This window comes from Myotis brandtii, unplaced genomic scaffold, assembly GCF_000412655.1.
Source record: "Myotis brandtii unplaced genomic scaffold, ASM41265v1 scaffold601, whole genome shotgun sequence".
Lineage (NCBI taxonomy): Eukaryota > Metazoa > Chordata > Mammalia > Chiroptera > Vespertilionidae > Myotis > Myotis brandtii.
This window is the reverse complement of record NW_005370276.1, coordinates 2,197,895-2,213,719: the sequence shown is the minus strand read 5'-3', so window position 1 is coordinate 2,213,719 and position 15,825 is coordinate 2,197,895. Positions and strand designations below refer to the sequence as shown.

At 54.1% G+C, this 15,825-nt stretch overlaps 1 protein-coding gene and 1 long non-coding RNA gene across 2 annotated transcripts; one reads left to right on the top strand and one right to left on the bottom strand.

Annotated features, from left to right (window-relative positions):
* Nucleotides 1–18: 18 nt before the first annotated feature.
* LOC102248579 (chromosome unknown open reading frame, human C19orf81) lies at nt 19–9,245 on the bottom strand. The gene is made up of 5 exons (XM_005879561.2): nt 8,912–9,245; nt 3,537–3,609; nt 3,311–3,431; nt 1,541–1,680; nt 19–705 (listed from the first exon to the last, which is right to left on the bottom strand). Exons 1-5 carry the CDS (start codon nt 8,976–8,978, stop codon nt 510–512), a joined length of 597 nt encoding a protein of 198 aa, XP_005879623.1. The 5' UTR covers nt 8,979–9,245; the 3' UTR covers nt 19–509.
* LOC102248883 lies at nt 651–11,430 on the top strand. Its single transcript, XR_314333.2, has 6 exons — nt 651–693; nt 1,568–1,659; nt 4,866–5,050; nt 6,310–6,478; nt 7,568–7,766; nt 11,115–11,430. It is a non-coding gene; the product is annotated as an uncharacterized LOC102248883 (long non-coding RNA).
* Nucleotides 11,431–15,825: the final 4,395 nt, after the last annotated feature.

Here is a 15,825-nt window from a genome sequence, read left to right as displayed (position 1 = left end):
AAAAAAAAAAAAAAAAAAAAAAAAAAAAAAAGAACCCTAGAACACACACAAAAAATCCAGAAAAAAAAACCTGAAATAAAAGCCCGGAGAACTGTCTTCCAAGGGGGGTGGGAAGAGGAAGAAGAGGGGGGCGGGTCCGGACGCCTGCTGGTCGCCGAGCCTGGGTTCGGGACCCGGGCCTCAGTTCATCCCTCGAGGCACTGGGACCCAGGCGTCCAGTTGCAGGGGCCGGGGGAGGACTGGGAAGGCGGGATTCTATTATGGGTGTTCGATCCTTCCCCCCATCATCTCCCCTGACTACCCACCAAGATTTTGCAGAGAGAAATGGCTTTTGTACCAGGTCATTCTTTATAATTAAACTCACAGTATCCACCCCCTCGAGCCGGCCCCGCCTCCTTCCTGGGGAGGCCACGCCCCCTTTCCGGGGGGGAGGGGTTCTGGGTGAATAGCCTGAACCGGCCAGGCGGTGCGCAAGCGCAGCCAGAGTCCGCCCCGCCCCCCCACACTTGTCAGTCTTCCTCGGTCGGCTCCACCCCCAGAGCCTCGAGCATGCGCCGTCGGACCAGGGAGCGGCGGAGGTGCAGGCGGTAATCGCTCAGCAGCAGTTCGTCGTGGCGCAGGAGCGGGTGCGCCGACCCGCGGAGGCGGAGCCCCGTGCGCAGCAGGCGCGAGCGGGTCTGGAAGTCCGAGACGGTGATGAGCCACCTGAGAGGGGCCGGGCCGGGAGGAGAAGGGCAGGGGTGGAGACGGCTGGGTGATCGTCGGTCCTCCCAGCCCCGCCCTTGATTGTCGCAATGCCCCTGCCAGGTCCCTGTTCGTGTACCCATTCCGGTTCCTCAACCCGTCCCTCCGTCCCGAAACCCCTCCCCAGCCCTGCCCTTCGACCCGCACTGGGTCATTCTGGGCCCAGGCCTCTCTCTCAGCCTGGTTTCGTCCACTCTGCGCGGTCTGTCGAGGCTACTCGCTTTCAAACCGCCGCTCCCGGGCCAGACCTTCACCCCGCAGCTCTAGACCCCGCCCCCTCCTCCGTCCAAGCCCAGCCTTCCGGTGTGGCGCTCAGGCCGGAGCTTCCATCTCTGTCCCCCCCCTGGGCCCGCCCCCAGCTACACGCCAATCACTCTGGGCCCCGCCCCTTCACTGCGCTCAGTCTAAGCCCCACCCCCGCAACGCGCTCAGTCCAGGCCCCGCCCCTGCACTGAGCACAGTCTAGGCCCCGCCCCCACGCCTCGGGCTGGCCTGTCCTGGTCATCACCTGAGCGATTCAAAGTCCCTTCACTCCAGCTCCCGCCTTCTCTCTGACCTCACCTGGCCCTGCCCCTTCACCGCGCTCATCACTCTGGGCTCCCTTCCCTGTTCCCACTCAGCCTCTTCATCATCTCGCCCATAAACTCTCCTCCGGATATGCCCAGGCAAGTTGGCCCCGCCCCTCCCGGCCCCGCCTCTCTCCTCAAGTCCCCCGGGTCGGCTCCTCCTGGTCCCTTTAGGCCCCGCCCTGCCTCCTCACCACCCAACCCTGACCCCATCCCCCCCGCGGGCTCACCGGTTCCTGCGCCCCGCGGTCCCACAGATGACGTTCATGTTCTCAAAGCGGATGCTGCTCACGCTGCCGCTCTCCATGGCCCCGGGTAGTTCGGCCTCCAGCGCCTCCAGCACCTCTAGGTGGGTAAGGTCCTGCTCAGGCTGGGGGAGTCGGAGAGCGAGCCTCAGCCGGGGACACCGGGTTCATTCCGGGTTCAGAAGTCCCCACCCCGAACCCCACTTGCAGAACTTGCCGGAGTCCCAGGTGGCATTCGAGGGGCAAGGATCACACTTGAGCAGAGGGCGTCCCCCTCTCGTCAGAGCGGGGAGGACAGGCATCTCCCAGGGAGAAACGCATCTATTGTCATTCAAGGTCATTCTCCAAAATATCAGTTCTCCCTAACTGATTTGTCAAGTCATCAATGGGGCCCACTTTGCCAATCTACTGAAAACCTTTCCAGCAACCTGCACTGGACGGCAAGCTTTCAGCAGCTCTTGAAGATTTTCGCAAAGATTTAAGTCACACACTTTCCACTAGAGGCCCTGTGCACAGATTTGTGCTCAGCCTGGCCTGCGCCCTGTCGCAATCCAGGACCCCTCGGGGGATGTCAGACTGCCGGTTTTGGCCCGATCCCTGTAGTAGTGGTCCTGCTCATCCCAGCCCTGTGCTCCGCTCAGTAGCGCTGCCTAGGAGGCAGGAGAGGCTCCTGCCGCCACAGTTAGGCTTGCCAGCCATGAACCTGGCAGTGTCTGGAGCCCATGGGTCAGCTGAACGGTGCTCCCACTGTGGGAGTGCACTGACCACCAGGGGACAACTCTTGCATTGAGCATCTGCCCCCTGGTGGTTAGTGCACGTCATAGCGACCAGTTGACCAGTCATTTGGTTGCTTAGGCTTTTATATATATAGATTAGATCATCGGTCACCAATGGTGGTCCTCGGGCCACTGGTGGTCCGTGAGGTCCAAAAGGTTGGCGACCGCTGGATTAGATGTTCAGTTGTCAAAAACTAAGGGTCACAGGGAGTTTTAACTTCCTGTGAGTCTATTTAATGTTCAGAAACACACATTAATCATTATCACGTTTTCAGCACGAGAGTCCCATGTCGAAGGTAATGCCATTGTCATAGCATATAAAATTGTAGAGGAACTAAAAGTCATGAAATTGCTCTCCTCCAGGAAGGCAAGTCTTGGGGGGCAGTGGGAAGGAAGGGGGTCCCACATTCAAAGCCATAAAGAAGAGAAACAATGGGATGGATATTTGTCCCTAAAGTGGGGACAACAGTCCTTGTGTTGGGGTGAAGTCACCCAGATCGCTGAGGGAGGGCCTCTGAGCGGTGCCTGGCGCACAGTAAATGTCCATTCATGCGCAGTCTTCTCGCTTGACCTCTGCCCGAGTGAGATCCTAACAGTTATCTCCTCTGACTGAGGTCAGGGACTGCCAAAGGGTTTGTACACTGAATTACCAGCTCGCGGAATCTATTAAAAACACGAGCTTTTTCTTAGGTGTTTGCTATATCTGTAAACTTTCCAGAATTTCAGAGTAGATGGATTAGCAGACTCCCTTTGTCCTCAGTCTCCCCCCTCTCTGCCCCTCGTCCTCCCCCTCTCTCTGCCCCTCTGGGATCAGCAGTGATACATTTGCCAATTGACTATTGAACAAATTCACAATCACTTTTCAGCAACCTGTGCTGGTGCCAAGCCCACAGCTGGTAAGCCCAGAGCCTGGCTTTGTGCCTGTGCCCTTTCCACCCCCCACCCCCACCCAGGGCCCCCAGGGCGAGGGGCCACTCACTGAGATCTCCAGGCACAGGCAGAGGGGCTGGGCAGCGGGTGGCGTGAGGAACTTCCGAATGCACGGGAGCTCTCGGTCCAGCGTTTCATACTCTGCTACGACCTGGCGCAGGTACTGCTTCCTGGGGAGAGAGCCAGTGGGCAGCAAGGAGTTCCAAGGCCAGGGGTCGCTGTCGCTGCACTCCAGGGAGCTGAGGTCAGAAACCACGGGGCCAGGGGCTACTCACGAGGACTTGTTGGGCCTGCACAGGCTCCAAGCCTGGGTCTCTTCTGAGGTCTCGAGGTCCGCAAGGAGGGCTCCTGGAGACAGAGAACCCAGCTGCCCTGAGCGCTCTTCACATATGATTAAGCCTCCTGGTTGGAACTTGACTGGGCCCTTCTAGACAACCCCACAGTCAGCTCACTGGTACTTTATGGCCAGCTGCTATCTGCCTCTCATTTTCCTCTTCCTCTACAGTACTAAAGTTTTTTTGTGTTTTTTAAAAATATATTTTATTGATTTTTTTTACAGAGAGGAAGGGAGAGGGATAGAGAGTCAGAAACATCGATGAGAGAGAAACATCGATCAGCTGCCTCCTGCACACCCCTTACTGGGGATGTGGCCACAACCAAGGTACACGCCCTTGACCAGAATCGAACCTGGGACCCTTCAGTCCTCAGGCCAACGCTCTATCCACTGAGCCAAACCAGTTAGGGCTACAGTCCTAAAGTTTTACCTGCACGCGGTCGCCCAGCTAGAGACGAGAGTTACCAGGCTCCCTGGCACCTAGGTGTGGCCATGTGACCACGATCTCACCCACAGTGTTAGAGGGAGTGAGGGTGCATCTTTGGAGTCGTTTGTTTAAAAGAAGATTGTTCAGGATGTGGATGTGGCCATAAGCGAGCTTCAGCCATACTAAAGATGGGGGAGCCACAATACAGAGGGAACCTGGGGCCCTGAGTCATCTTAGGGGTGAGATGTCCCACCGATCTGAAACTCCTGCTTCCCATTACACAAGAGAGAAATAAACTGTCTTTTTTTTTCCTTCCCATCACCCATGAAATCCACAATAGCTTGCACTTTGAAATATGTTATTTTTATTGATTTTTTAGAGAGGAGAGGGATAGAGATAGAAACATTGATGAGAGAGAGACATCAATTGGCTGCCTCCTGCACGCTCCCTCCTGGAGATTGAGCCTGCAAGCTGGGCATGTGCCCTGACCGGGAATCAAACCATGACTTCCTGGTTCATAGGTCAATGCTCAACCACTGAGCCACGCCAGCTGGGCTCTAAACTGTCTTCTTCTTTTTTTAAAAAAATATATTTTATTGATTTTTTACAGAGAGGAAGGGAGAGGGATAGAGATTTAGAAACATCGATGAGAGAGAAACATTGATCAGCTGCCTCCTGCACACCCCCCACTGGGGATGTGCCTGCAACCAAGGTACATGCCCCTGACCGGAATCGAACCTGGGACCCTTCAGTCCGCAGGCCGATGCTCTATCCACTGAGCCAAACCGGTTAGGGCTAAACTGTCTTCTTAATGTCACTGTGTGGGGGGTCTCTTTGTTACAGCAGCTGAACAAAGGGGAATGCAGCTCCGGACAGCCAGGAGCTGGCCTGGCATCCCGTCAGGCCCCGCTGCTCTCTCGTTGACATAGTTTCACAGAACACCACCATCAGCCAAGGCCACTCCGTGACCCTGAGGGACCCAGATAAAATGAAGACCACTCCAGGATCACATCTCAACACAACAAAATGTGAGCGCTGCCCAAACAACAAAGAAGGCCAAACCATCCCCGCGAGGCTCAGATGCTGCTGCTTTTCCCCTCATAGTGACAGCTCCATCCATTCCTCCTGCCTCAGGAGTGGCCTCCGCTGCCTGCCAGCATCCGGCCCAGAGCAGAGCCCGGCTTCCCCGGACCCTCCCAAAGTCCCTAAGGCAGCTCAGCTCCTATAGAAAGTCCTCTCTGGCACCCCCTTACTCAGATGTTGCATGTGTTATGGTTTCCGTCATTACAAGTCAATACATTCAATGGTCTCTCTCTCTCTCTCTCCCTTTCTCTCTCTCTCTCTCTCTCTCTCTCTCTCACACACACACACACACACACACACACACACACACACACACGTCGCAGCATTTGCCAGTTTTCCTGGTGTCAATACTCCCACCATGGCCAATTTCATGCTACCCACGGTTTTAACAACCAGTTTGCAAAACCCAGCGATGGGCTCCGGTGAGCCGACACAGGCCGCCTCCAGCCCTGAGCTGTCAGCACTGTGCTCCTGGTGCTCTTTGACTTCGGGGCTCTGCTCCCCGTCCTCCCACCTCCCACGTGTTCCCACAGGGCAGCGGAGGTGATTTTCACGTCTCAGCATCCCGTGCTTATAACAGTCAGCAGCTTCCTTTTGCCTTCAAGGTCCACCCCAGACCGACTGGGTCAGAACCGGCATTTTAACAAGATCCCCTTTGAGAAGCACCTGCCCTGTGTGTGGTCACTCCTGTTGACCTCTCTGATCATCCCCCCTCACCACCCCTTCAACACAAGAACCTCCTTCTCCGTCCACTTAACAGTAACTCCATGGGTACAGTCCCTTTTAAAGAGCCAAGCACCTTCACAAGTGCTTTCTTCTGCATCCACACGACAACTTTCTGAGAGGGTGTAGTTGAGCAGATGATGAAATGGAAACACAGAGAAGTTAAGGGGCTTGCCCAAGCTCACAGAGCCCACAGCGATAGAATCAGGATAAAAGTCTAGGTGTCTGGATCCGCAGTCCGTGCTCCCAGCCCTGCAGGCTCCTCCCTCCCACCCCACTCTTGTCTAGACAACAGCCTCCTAATTCCTCTCTCGTCACCCCATCAGACTAGCATTTGGAAGTACTGAGCTGATCATCCTGCCCACTCCCTCCCCAGCCTCCTCAATTGGCGTATCCCCATTACCCTCAGGGTAAATTCAGTCCAATGTTCTCCCTGTGGCTCACAAGACCACACCTCATCTGACCCTGCTGGTGTCTTCAGCCCCACCAGGCAGGCCATCCTCATCCCAGAAGCACTTCCACGACTGGAGCTCTCCCTGTCTCCTCCCGCCTTGGGGCCTTGGTCTTTACACCAAAGAGAATATGGCCATCTGCAGGAACTTCCCAGAATTCTCTTCAGCCCCAAGACTCAGGAGCACTTACAGGCCACGGTGGGTTATTAATTATTTGTGAGACGCTGTATGTCCTGTCTGCCCTCCCTGCCTAAGAACAGGCTGCGTCATTTTATTCATTAGGCTCTACAGGCAAAATGCTGGGGACCCCCGGGCGTTCTGATGCCCTAGGCCAGTGGTTCTCAACCTTCCTAATGCCGCGACCCTTTAATACAGTTCCTCATGTTGTGGTGACCTCCAATTTCATTGTTACAAATTGAACATAATTAAAGCATAGTGATTAATCACAAAAACAATATGTAATTATATATGTGTTTTCCGATGGTCTTAGGCAACCCCTGTGAAAGGGTCGTTCGACCCCCAAAGGGGTCACGACCCACAGGTTGAGAACCGCTGCCCTAGGCCAAAGTCTGCAGCCGGATGAGCTGAAAACGTTACCGGTTCCAAAATACCACAAAGAAAACAGCAGAACTAAAAATGAACACATGTTGATAGACAAAACCAGCCAACTGGTCAACTCAATTCCACTCAGCTTCTCTGGAGCTAGACACAGATTATATTGATCAGGTAAGGGCCTCAGTCCAGGTTAGAGAGGACGGAAGGCGGGGTCTCCAAAAACAGAGTCCTTCAAAGACACAAGAGCAGAGGACAGAGACGTGGAGTCTGATTTGCAAGCAGGGCATTTGCTATGCCTAGTATAGCACCTGGCACCAAGTAGGTGCTTATAGCAGACACCCAGAAAGGAGACCTCGTCAGCCATTCCTATCCTCTCCCCTCTTTTGAGGGGGAGGGTCCATTCCTTGACCAAGCAACTCAAGGGAGGCTCACTGATCCCCCTCGGGGATATCCCATCACATTTAAACCAATGCCTTCCAGCCCCACTGTTCATCATTATTACCTGGTAAACATTTAAAAACTAGATAGATGCTAAGGCCCCAATCCTAGAGATTCAAGTTAAATTGGATCTGAAGTGCAATCGGGTATAGGTTTTAAAAAACTCTTCCACCTGGTGGGTAGCTGGAGCTGAGGACCACTGACTAAAATAATTGTGATAATTTCATTCCTTCTGCCAGCAATTGAGATAAGAGTGATCAGGTGCTGATCAGTGAAATATGAAATCGTTTTCAGAAATATGAAATCTGAAGAGGAAGACCTCTGGACGTGATGCCTGGACCTGGGGCAGCCATCCTGTGACCATGAGGTTAGCTGGCGTGCAAAGGGCCTGTGTCCCAGACCAAAGAGCATGGAAATGAAAACTGAGCTCTCAACGGCATCGTTGAGCTGCTGACTCAACCAAACCCCACCCCACCTGTGGGCTTCATTTTGGGTGAGACAATGACTTTCTTATTCTTGACACTAAGTCTCATTTATGCAAATGCACTTTTACCCAGATATATTATTCAATGCATGTTGAATGGGAAAACGAATGAGTGTGCAAGTAGGGAGCCCTGGAACCTGAACCTGATGTTATCGGTTATCAGCTGGTGTCGGGCCACACGGGGCCTGGACCACCAGGCGGAGGGTCTGGGGCGCTGTCCCTGGAGTGATGAGGAAAGAGGGAGCACTGTGAGCAGGGGAGAGACAGAATCCGTGCTGGTGTCCGGAAGAGCCCTCTGGAGCCAGGTGGGCAATGGCTGGAGGGGAGAAACTGGAGACCAGGCAGTTAGGCTGAGAAGAGGCCCATCGGAAAGAGGACAGGAGCTGAGCTGGGGCTGTGGGGATGCCGAGGCAGGGGTGGGGCAGAGAGAGTGGGTGGGAAGATGGGGCTGGGGACTGATGGCTGTGGGAGGGGATGGGGCAGCACCTGGGATCTAGCCCAGTGATCAGTTGGCGATGGGGTATTTAGAAGATGGGAAGCAGGGAGGAGGAGTGACTTTTGGGGAAGATGCTGAGCTCAGTGTGGGAGACAAGAAGAGTGTGAGGCCCCCGCCGGTGTGGCTCAGTGGTTGAGCATTGACCTATGAACCAGGAGGCCACCTTGGATTCCCGGTGAGGGCACATGCCTGGGATAGGGGCTCAATCCCCAGTAGAGGGCATGCAAGAGGCAGCCGATCAATGACTCTCATCATTGATGTTTCTATCTCTCTCTCTCCCTCTCCCTTCCTCTCTGAAATCAATTAAGATTAATTAATTAATTAAAAAAAAAGAGTGTAAGGGATCAGGGCAGGGCTTCTGAGATAATGGCCTCAGAGGAGTAGTTGGAGCCCCAGAGGCTCATGGGAAATGTAGTTCTGTGTCCAGCACATTGGCCAGGGAACTGCAGAGGCTTCTGGGAAATGTAGTGTGAGGTCCAAAGGGTACACTGGTCGACCCTAAGAGTCTGGGTGGCTCTCTCTTTGGAAGGCCAGTGACTCCCTGGAGGCCACACCGCAGGCCAAGTCTAGGACTCAATACATGACCAAAATTCCCCCGCTACCCCCCCCGCCCCCCCCCCACACACACACACAGACAGACAGACATAGCTTGGTATACCTGCTTCCCTGTGCATGCTGGGGGTGCCCAGGGTGGAGGAGCTCAGGGGCTCCACCTCCTGCTGCATCCTGGGAAGGCGGGTGGGGGGTGTCTCAGGAGGGTGGGAAGAAGAGCTCTGACGGGGCCACCCACCCCAGCTCCTTCTCGTCCTGGCTGCCGCCTCTTCCTTTTTGACCCCCCGGGGGGCACACAGAGAAGCACGGGCAGCCTGAGCCCACACGGGGATCCTGGTGCCCCGGACCTCGGGGAGCCCCTGCGGGCCCCAGGGCCTCCTCTCCCACTTTCCCGCTTCTTCCCCTACCTCTCCCTGCCTCCTGGAGTCTCTCCGCTCCCCCCTCTCCCTCCCGCTCCCTTCCTCACTCTCTACCCATCTCTCTGCTCCCCTCCCTCCCTCCCTCTCTCCCAGTTTTGTTTCCCTGACGTCTCCTAATCTCTCCCTCCGTCTCTCCTCTATGCTTTCCCTGGGTTTCTCTGCCCCCTTCCTCCCCATTTCTCTCCCCCTTCCTGGTTCCATCTCCCCAGTCTCTTCCTTTAACAATTTCCCCAACGTGTCCCCCGACCCCCGTCCCCGCCTCTATTCATAGTCGCCTCCTTTTCTCTGACCCCCTCTCCCGCTCCCTGTCGCCTGGCCTCTCTCCCCATCTCTCCCCCGTCTCCCTTTTCCATCTCTCCCCACCTCTCCCCTCTCAGGGCTGCCTCTGCCCCACCTCTCGGCTCCTCTCCCCTCTGTCATCCCCCTTCTGTTCCCACTTGCCCTCCGTTCATCCCTGTCTCAAGCAGGAACTGGTTAGACACGGTCAAGATTCAAACGGAAACTGGGTTCTAGATGGGGGAGGGAAAGGTGAGCAGGGGGCTTGGTTGCCATGGTACCTACAGAAGGCGGGGGGAGGGGCTGGGGACTCGGACTTTTGGGTCTGCGGGAGGAAGGGGCGGGGCCTGGACTCCTGGGTCTGAGGGAGGAGGGGCTGGGGGCCTGGACTCCTGGGTCTGAGGGAGGAGGGTCTGAAGGCTCCTGGGCCCCAAGTGAAGCAGGGAAAGGGTCTAACCCCATAGGTGCCCATTAGGCACCCCTGTCTTTGCATCTGCCAACAGTCAGATTCCTGATGATGACTGGGGTACCTGGATCCAGCCATGCCTGAAACCCTCTCCCACACAATCAATTCCCCCTTATGCTCAGGTCATTTGTGTTTCTGTCGTTGGCAATGAAAACAGTCCAGACTTCATTAGACTCATTTCCAGACTCAGTTCCTCTGTGGCCCTGACTCCCTTCCACCTCCTCATGTTTGGGTCTCCCATCAGGCTGGCCTCCATTTCTGCCCCAAGCCCATCCTTTAGGACAGGGAGCATCTTTCATCCCAGGCACACCTGGCGCAGAGCCCACCAGTCCCCAGGCACCACCCCTTCTGCCCCCTGACCCTGCATCCTCTCCTCCTCATTCCTGGGGCCAGGACACCCCCTCAGCTCCGTCCTCTCTGCCTGCACCCTCTCCCCAGCCTCCTCCTGTGCTCCCGTCCCCACTCCTTTCCCCACAGGGCTCCAGCGCAGTGGTTCTCAACCTCCTGGCCCTTTAAATACAGTTCCTCATGCTGTGACCCAACCATAACATTACTTTCGTTGCTACTTCATCACTGCAATGTTGCTACTGTTATGAATCGTCATGTAAATATCTGATATGCAGGATGGTCTTAGGCGACCCCTGTGAAAGGGTCGTTCGACCGCCAAAGGGGTCGCGACCCACAGGTTGAGAACCGTTGTTCCACCGGGTTCTTTCTGCGCCCAGAGCTGACCTGTCCCTCCCTGCGAGCAGCCGCCCCGTGGCTCCCCAGCATCCCTGGACCACATTCCCATCCCTCACCCAGGCATCTGAGATTTGCATGATCTGGTCCCACGCTCCTCTCCCCTCTCACCCCTTCAAACATTGTCCAGTCACCTTTGATTAATTCTCTTATTTAGCGAATCCCTCCCGGGCCATTCCTGCCTCCGCACCCCACATGCTGTGCCTGCTGGAATGCCCCTCTCCACCCTCCTTTTCCCGGAGCCGAAAATGCTCTCGTCCTTTCATAGAAGCTCAAAGCTCCCTCCCGCAGGGAGCCGCCTCTGACTCCGCCTCCTCCCAGGCGTGTTTGCTGAATTCTCAGCTGCGCGCGCCTCCTCTGCTCCTTTCCCGGTCTCTGAACGCTGTCCTCTCCCTCTGTCATTTCAGGGATTTGACCCTGTGTCTGTCTCCCCCGCCGGGCCAACAGCTCCTAACTCCCCTCCGGCCCTCCTCCGGCATCACCCCCTCTGGGAAGCGCAGAATGCGTGTGCTGAGTGAATACACGGGTGACTACGTCCCTCTGTCGCCGTGACCCACACTCAGAGCCCCAGCCCCATCTTCCCGTCCCCTTTGGTCCTCCTGAGGCGACACAGGGGCAAGGCGAGAACCTGGACTCTGGAGTCAAACAGGCCGGCACTGAGAGCCGGGTCCAGGCTGTGCAACCTCGGGCAAATGTCTTCCTCTCTCTGCGCCTAGTCTTCCGACGCGCTCTCTCTCTTTCCTCCATGGAAGGGTCCTTCCTCTCTCTCTCTCTTTCTCTCCTTCTAAAGCAGTGGTTCTCAACCTTCTGGTCCTTTAAATACAGTTCCTCATGTTGTGACCCAACCATAAAATTATTTTCGTTGCTACTTCATCACCGTAATGTTGCTACTGTTATGAATCGTAATGTAAATATCTGATATGCAGGATGGTCTTAGGCGGCCCCTGTGAAAGGGTCCTTCGACCGCCAAAGGGGTCGCGACCCACAGGTTGAGAACCGCTGTAAAGTCTGCATCTTTGTTTCCCTCTGTGTGTCTCCATTTCTCTGTCTTTATTTTTCTTCCTCTCTCTCTACCTGTCTGTCCTTGGAACCCTGCCTTATCTCGCTCTGTGTCTGAATTTGAATTTCTGTTTCATGTATCTCTAGTTTATATCTTTCTGTGTCTGTCTCCATACCTTTCCGCATGTCTGTTTGTCTGTCTCTCTGTGTGTGTTTGTCTCCGTTGCTCTATTTCTCCGTCTCTGTTTCTCCATGTCTGTTGCTCTGCCTTAGCCCCACCTGCCTCCCTCTGTCATGCACCCGCCCTCTCCCAGGCCGGATCTGTCCCACTCCCCGGCCTGGCACACAGCCTGGGACACGAATCCCTGAATCAGCATTTCCTCCTCTTCCGGAAATTATCTCAGCACCGCAGGGGGGGAGGGGCTGACTGCAGCCTGGTCAGAGGGTTTGCCTCCCGCGTCCCCTCCACAGCTTGGCCTGCCTCTCCCCCCAGTGCTTGTTCTCTCCACGGGGCACCCGGAGAAGAGGTGCATCTGTGTTTACACACGAGGACGCGTCTCTGGGTGTGAGACTGCATTTTATTTCCAGTCACATTTGTGTGTGAATCTGTAGGTATTTGTGCAAGCTCATTCATTCACTCATGCATTAATGCATCCATCCATTTATCCTTACATCATACTTCTATCCATCCACCCACCCATCCACCCACCCTTCTATCCATCCATCATCCACTCATCCATTCATCATCCACTCATCCATCCATTTATCCTTACATCATCCTTCTATCCATCCACCCACCCATCCACCCACCCTTCTATCCATCCATCATCCACTCATCCATTCATCATCCACTCATCCATCCATTTATCCTTACATCATCCTTCTATCCATCCACCCACCCATCCACCCACCCTTCTATCCTTCCATCATCCACCCATCTATTCATCATCCACTCATCCATCCATCTGTCCATCCATCTACCCATCTATCCATCCATCCTTCTATCTATCCATCATCCACTCATCCATCCACCGATCCCTCTGTTTATCTATCTACTTGTTCATTCATTTATTCATTCAACTAACCAATATGTTTTGAGTGCCTACTGTGTGCCAGGCGCTGTGTCAGGCAGTGGGGACGCAGCAGTAAACAGATCAAAGTGCTGCCCCCATGAAGCTTATGTGCTCAGCAGTCCCTTCACTGAGCCAAACTCCCTCCTGTCCCAGGCCTTGCACAGGCTGTTCCTTCTCCCGGTAGCTGTTTCTACCCGCCCCACCCATCTTCACCTGACTCCTGCCTACTCACCCTTCTGAGCTCAGTGCAAATGTCAGCACACTCACAGCACCCTGGGCTTTCCATCCTGCTCCCTGTCCCAAAGCTGGGGTTGTTGTCTTCTTTGTTCCCAGCTGCGTCCCTGGTGCCTAGAACAGTGCTTGGCACACAGTAGGTGCTCAGTGAGTGCCTATCAAATGGCTGCATGGATGGAATTGAGTGGATGCAAATCCCTGGTCAGTGCTCTACGCTATTCCACACTCCTGGTGGCGACAGGCAAGGCCCTCAAACTTCTTGGATGCAAGCAAGGTAGTGACTGAAAAGTGGGCTCTAGGTTCGGAGCTGCGTGGCTTTGGATCTCAACTCTGACCCTTCCCAGCTGTGTGACCTTGGGCAGGGCGCTTCCACTCTCTGAGCCTCAATTTCCTCACTTGTAAAATGCAGTCACAGAGTATATCCACAGCCCTGGCCGGGGTTGCTCAGTGGGTTGGGCATCATTCCCATCAACCAAAGGTTGCTGGTTTAATTCCCTGTCGGGGCATGTGCCAGGGTTGTGGGCTGGATCCCCGGTAGGGTGTGTGCAGGAGGCATCCGATTGAAGTTTCTCTCTTCCTCTCTCTAAAAATCAGTAAATATATATTTTAAAGAGAATACATAAGCAAATGCATGTAATTACTAATTATTACAATAACTAGAGGCCCAGTGCACAAAATTCGTGCACAGGTAAGGTCCTTAGGCCTGGCTGGCAATAAGGGCCAATCAGGTTCCCCGCCTCCCTGCCTCCCCACCTCCTCCTTCCCTGCTCCCTCAGCACCATGTTCTGTGCCACCCCCTGGTGGTCAGCACACATCATAGTGAGCAATCAAACTCCCGGTCTCCCCGATCGAATTCCCAAGGGGACACTTTGCATCTTAGCCTTTTATATATAGATACTAACCATTTTTCACCTTGCATAAATTTAATGTAATCCTCAAAATAACTTCATGACATAGAATCTGGGTTTTTAAATTTTTCCTCATTCGCCCTGGACAGTTGCTCAGTCGGTTGAGTGTCATCGTGTGCACCAAAAGGTCGCCAATTAGATTCCTGGTCAGGGCACATGCCCGGGTTGTGGGTTCGATCCCCAGCTGGGGTGGGTATGGGAAGCAACTGGCCAATGTTTCTCTCTCACATTGATTGTTTGCTACCTCCCTCTCCCTTCCTCCCTCTAAAAATTCAATTAAAAAAAGAAAAAAGAAGAATGTTTTCTCACATACAAAAGGGGAAACGGAGGCCTTGAGAATAAAATTCATTCAAGGTTACACAGAGCAGAGGTGGGATTTGAACTCTGGTGCTTGGCACCCAAAGCCACACACACTGACCAGAGCCCTACAGCCACCTCCCAATGCCTGGGCCGCCTCAGAACCTGAGTGTCTGGAACGCGCCCTGGGAAGCTGGCAAGCCCATCTGTGCACACATCTCTGAGCACATGTGCATGGCACACTTCCTTCCGCGAGTCTCTTCCTGTGGAACGGGGCTGCCTGTGCGCCCTGTGTGCTGGGTGCGAGGGTCAGGCTGGGCGAGTGGGCTCTGGGGAGCCTAGACCTGCGTGCACACATTGGTGACTGTGTAGCTTTGGACCTTCTCCAAGGGGTTTAACCTCCAGGAGCCTCAGTTGTCTCCTCTGTGAAATGGGAATAACAGGACTGCACAGTTGTCCTGGCCACCGCGGCTCAGCTGGTTGAGCGTCCTCCCGTGCACCCAGAGGTTGACGGTTCAATTCCCGGTCAGGGCACCTGCCCGGTGGGGGCTGTGCAGGAGGCAGCCGATCCATGTTTCTCTCTCTCCCTCAAATCAGTAAGAACATTTAAAAAAAAAACAAAAACTGCACATTAAGCCCTAACTGGTTTGGCTCAGTGGATAGAGCGTTGACCTGCGGACTGAAGGGTCCCAGGTTCGATTCCGGTCAAGGGCATGTACCTTGGTTGCGGGCACATCTCCAGTAGGGGGTGTGCAGGAGGCAGCAGATCAATGTTTCTCTCTCATCGATGTTTCTAACTCTCTCTCCCTCTCCCTTCCTCTCTGTAAAAAATCAATAAAAATATATTTAAACAAAAACACAAACCTGCACATTAAATGAGAAAACATTTTCATAGCATTTAGCCCAGGGCCCAGATCAGAGTCCGTGGGGATTATTACCATTAACTGCTATTAATACATCAGTGACTATTTCCTGCTTATTTTAAGAAATAGTCATTCCCCTGGCTGGTGTGTTCAATGGTTAGAGCGTCAGCCTGCACACAGAAAGGTCATAGGTTCGATTCCGGTCAAGGGCTCCTACCTAGGTTGCAGGTTCGATTCCCCAACCCAGTCGGGGCATGTTTTTGGGAGGCAACCAATCGATGTGTCTCTCTCACATCAATGTTGTTTTTTTCCTCTCTTCTCCCCCTCCCCCATTCCCTTCCTCCCTTCCACTCTCTCTGAAAATCAATAGAAAAAAATATCCTCGGGTGAGGATTAAAAAAGAAATAAATATTCATTAAGCATCTACTGGGTGCCCATGCTTTACCAATACTGACTTCCCCCCCAAAACCTCTGGATCCCTTTGGAAACAGGTTTATTGTCCGTATTTTCTTTTCTTTTTTAATTTTAAATATATTTTTATTGATTTCAGAGAGGAAGGGAGAGGGAGAGATAGACACATCAATGATGAGAGAGAATCTTGATCCGCTGCCTCCTGCACGCCCCCCACCGGGGATCGAGCTGCAACCTGGGCACGTGCCCTGACCGGGCATTGAACCAGGACCTCCTGGTTCATGGGTCGACGCTCAACCACTGAGCCACACCGGCCAGGCTATCGTCCGTATT

What these genes read in the sequence shown, in the direction of transcription:
- LOC102248579 (XM_005879561.2), bottom strand. Translation starts at nt 8,978, where the DNA reads ATGCAGCAGGAGGTGGAGCCCCTGAGCTCCTCCACCCTGGGCACCCCC. An exon ending in GCCTGTGCCTGGAGATCTCA is followed by an intron (nt 1,681 to 3,310) that starts GTGAGTGGCCCC and finishes CGACTCCCCCAG; the next exon opens with CCTGAGCAGGACCTTACCCA. An exon ending in ACCGCGGGGCGCAGGAACCG is followed by an intron (nt 706 to 1,540) that starts GTGAGCCCGCGG and finishes GGCCCCTCTCAG; the next exon opens with GTGGCTCATCACCGTCTCGG.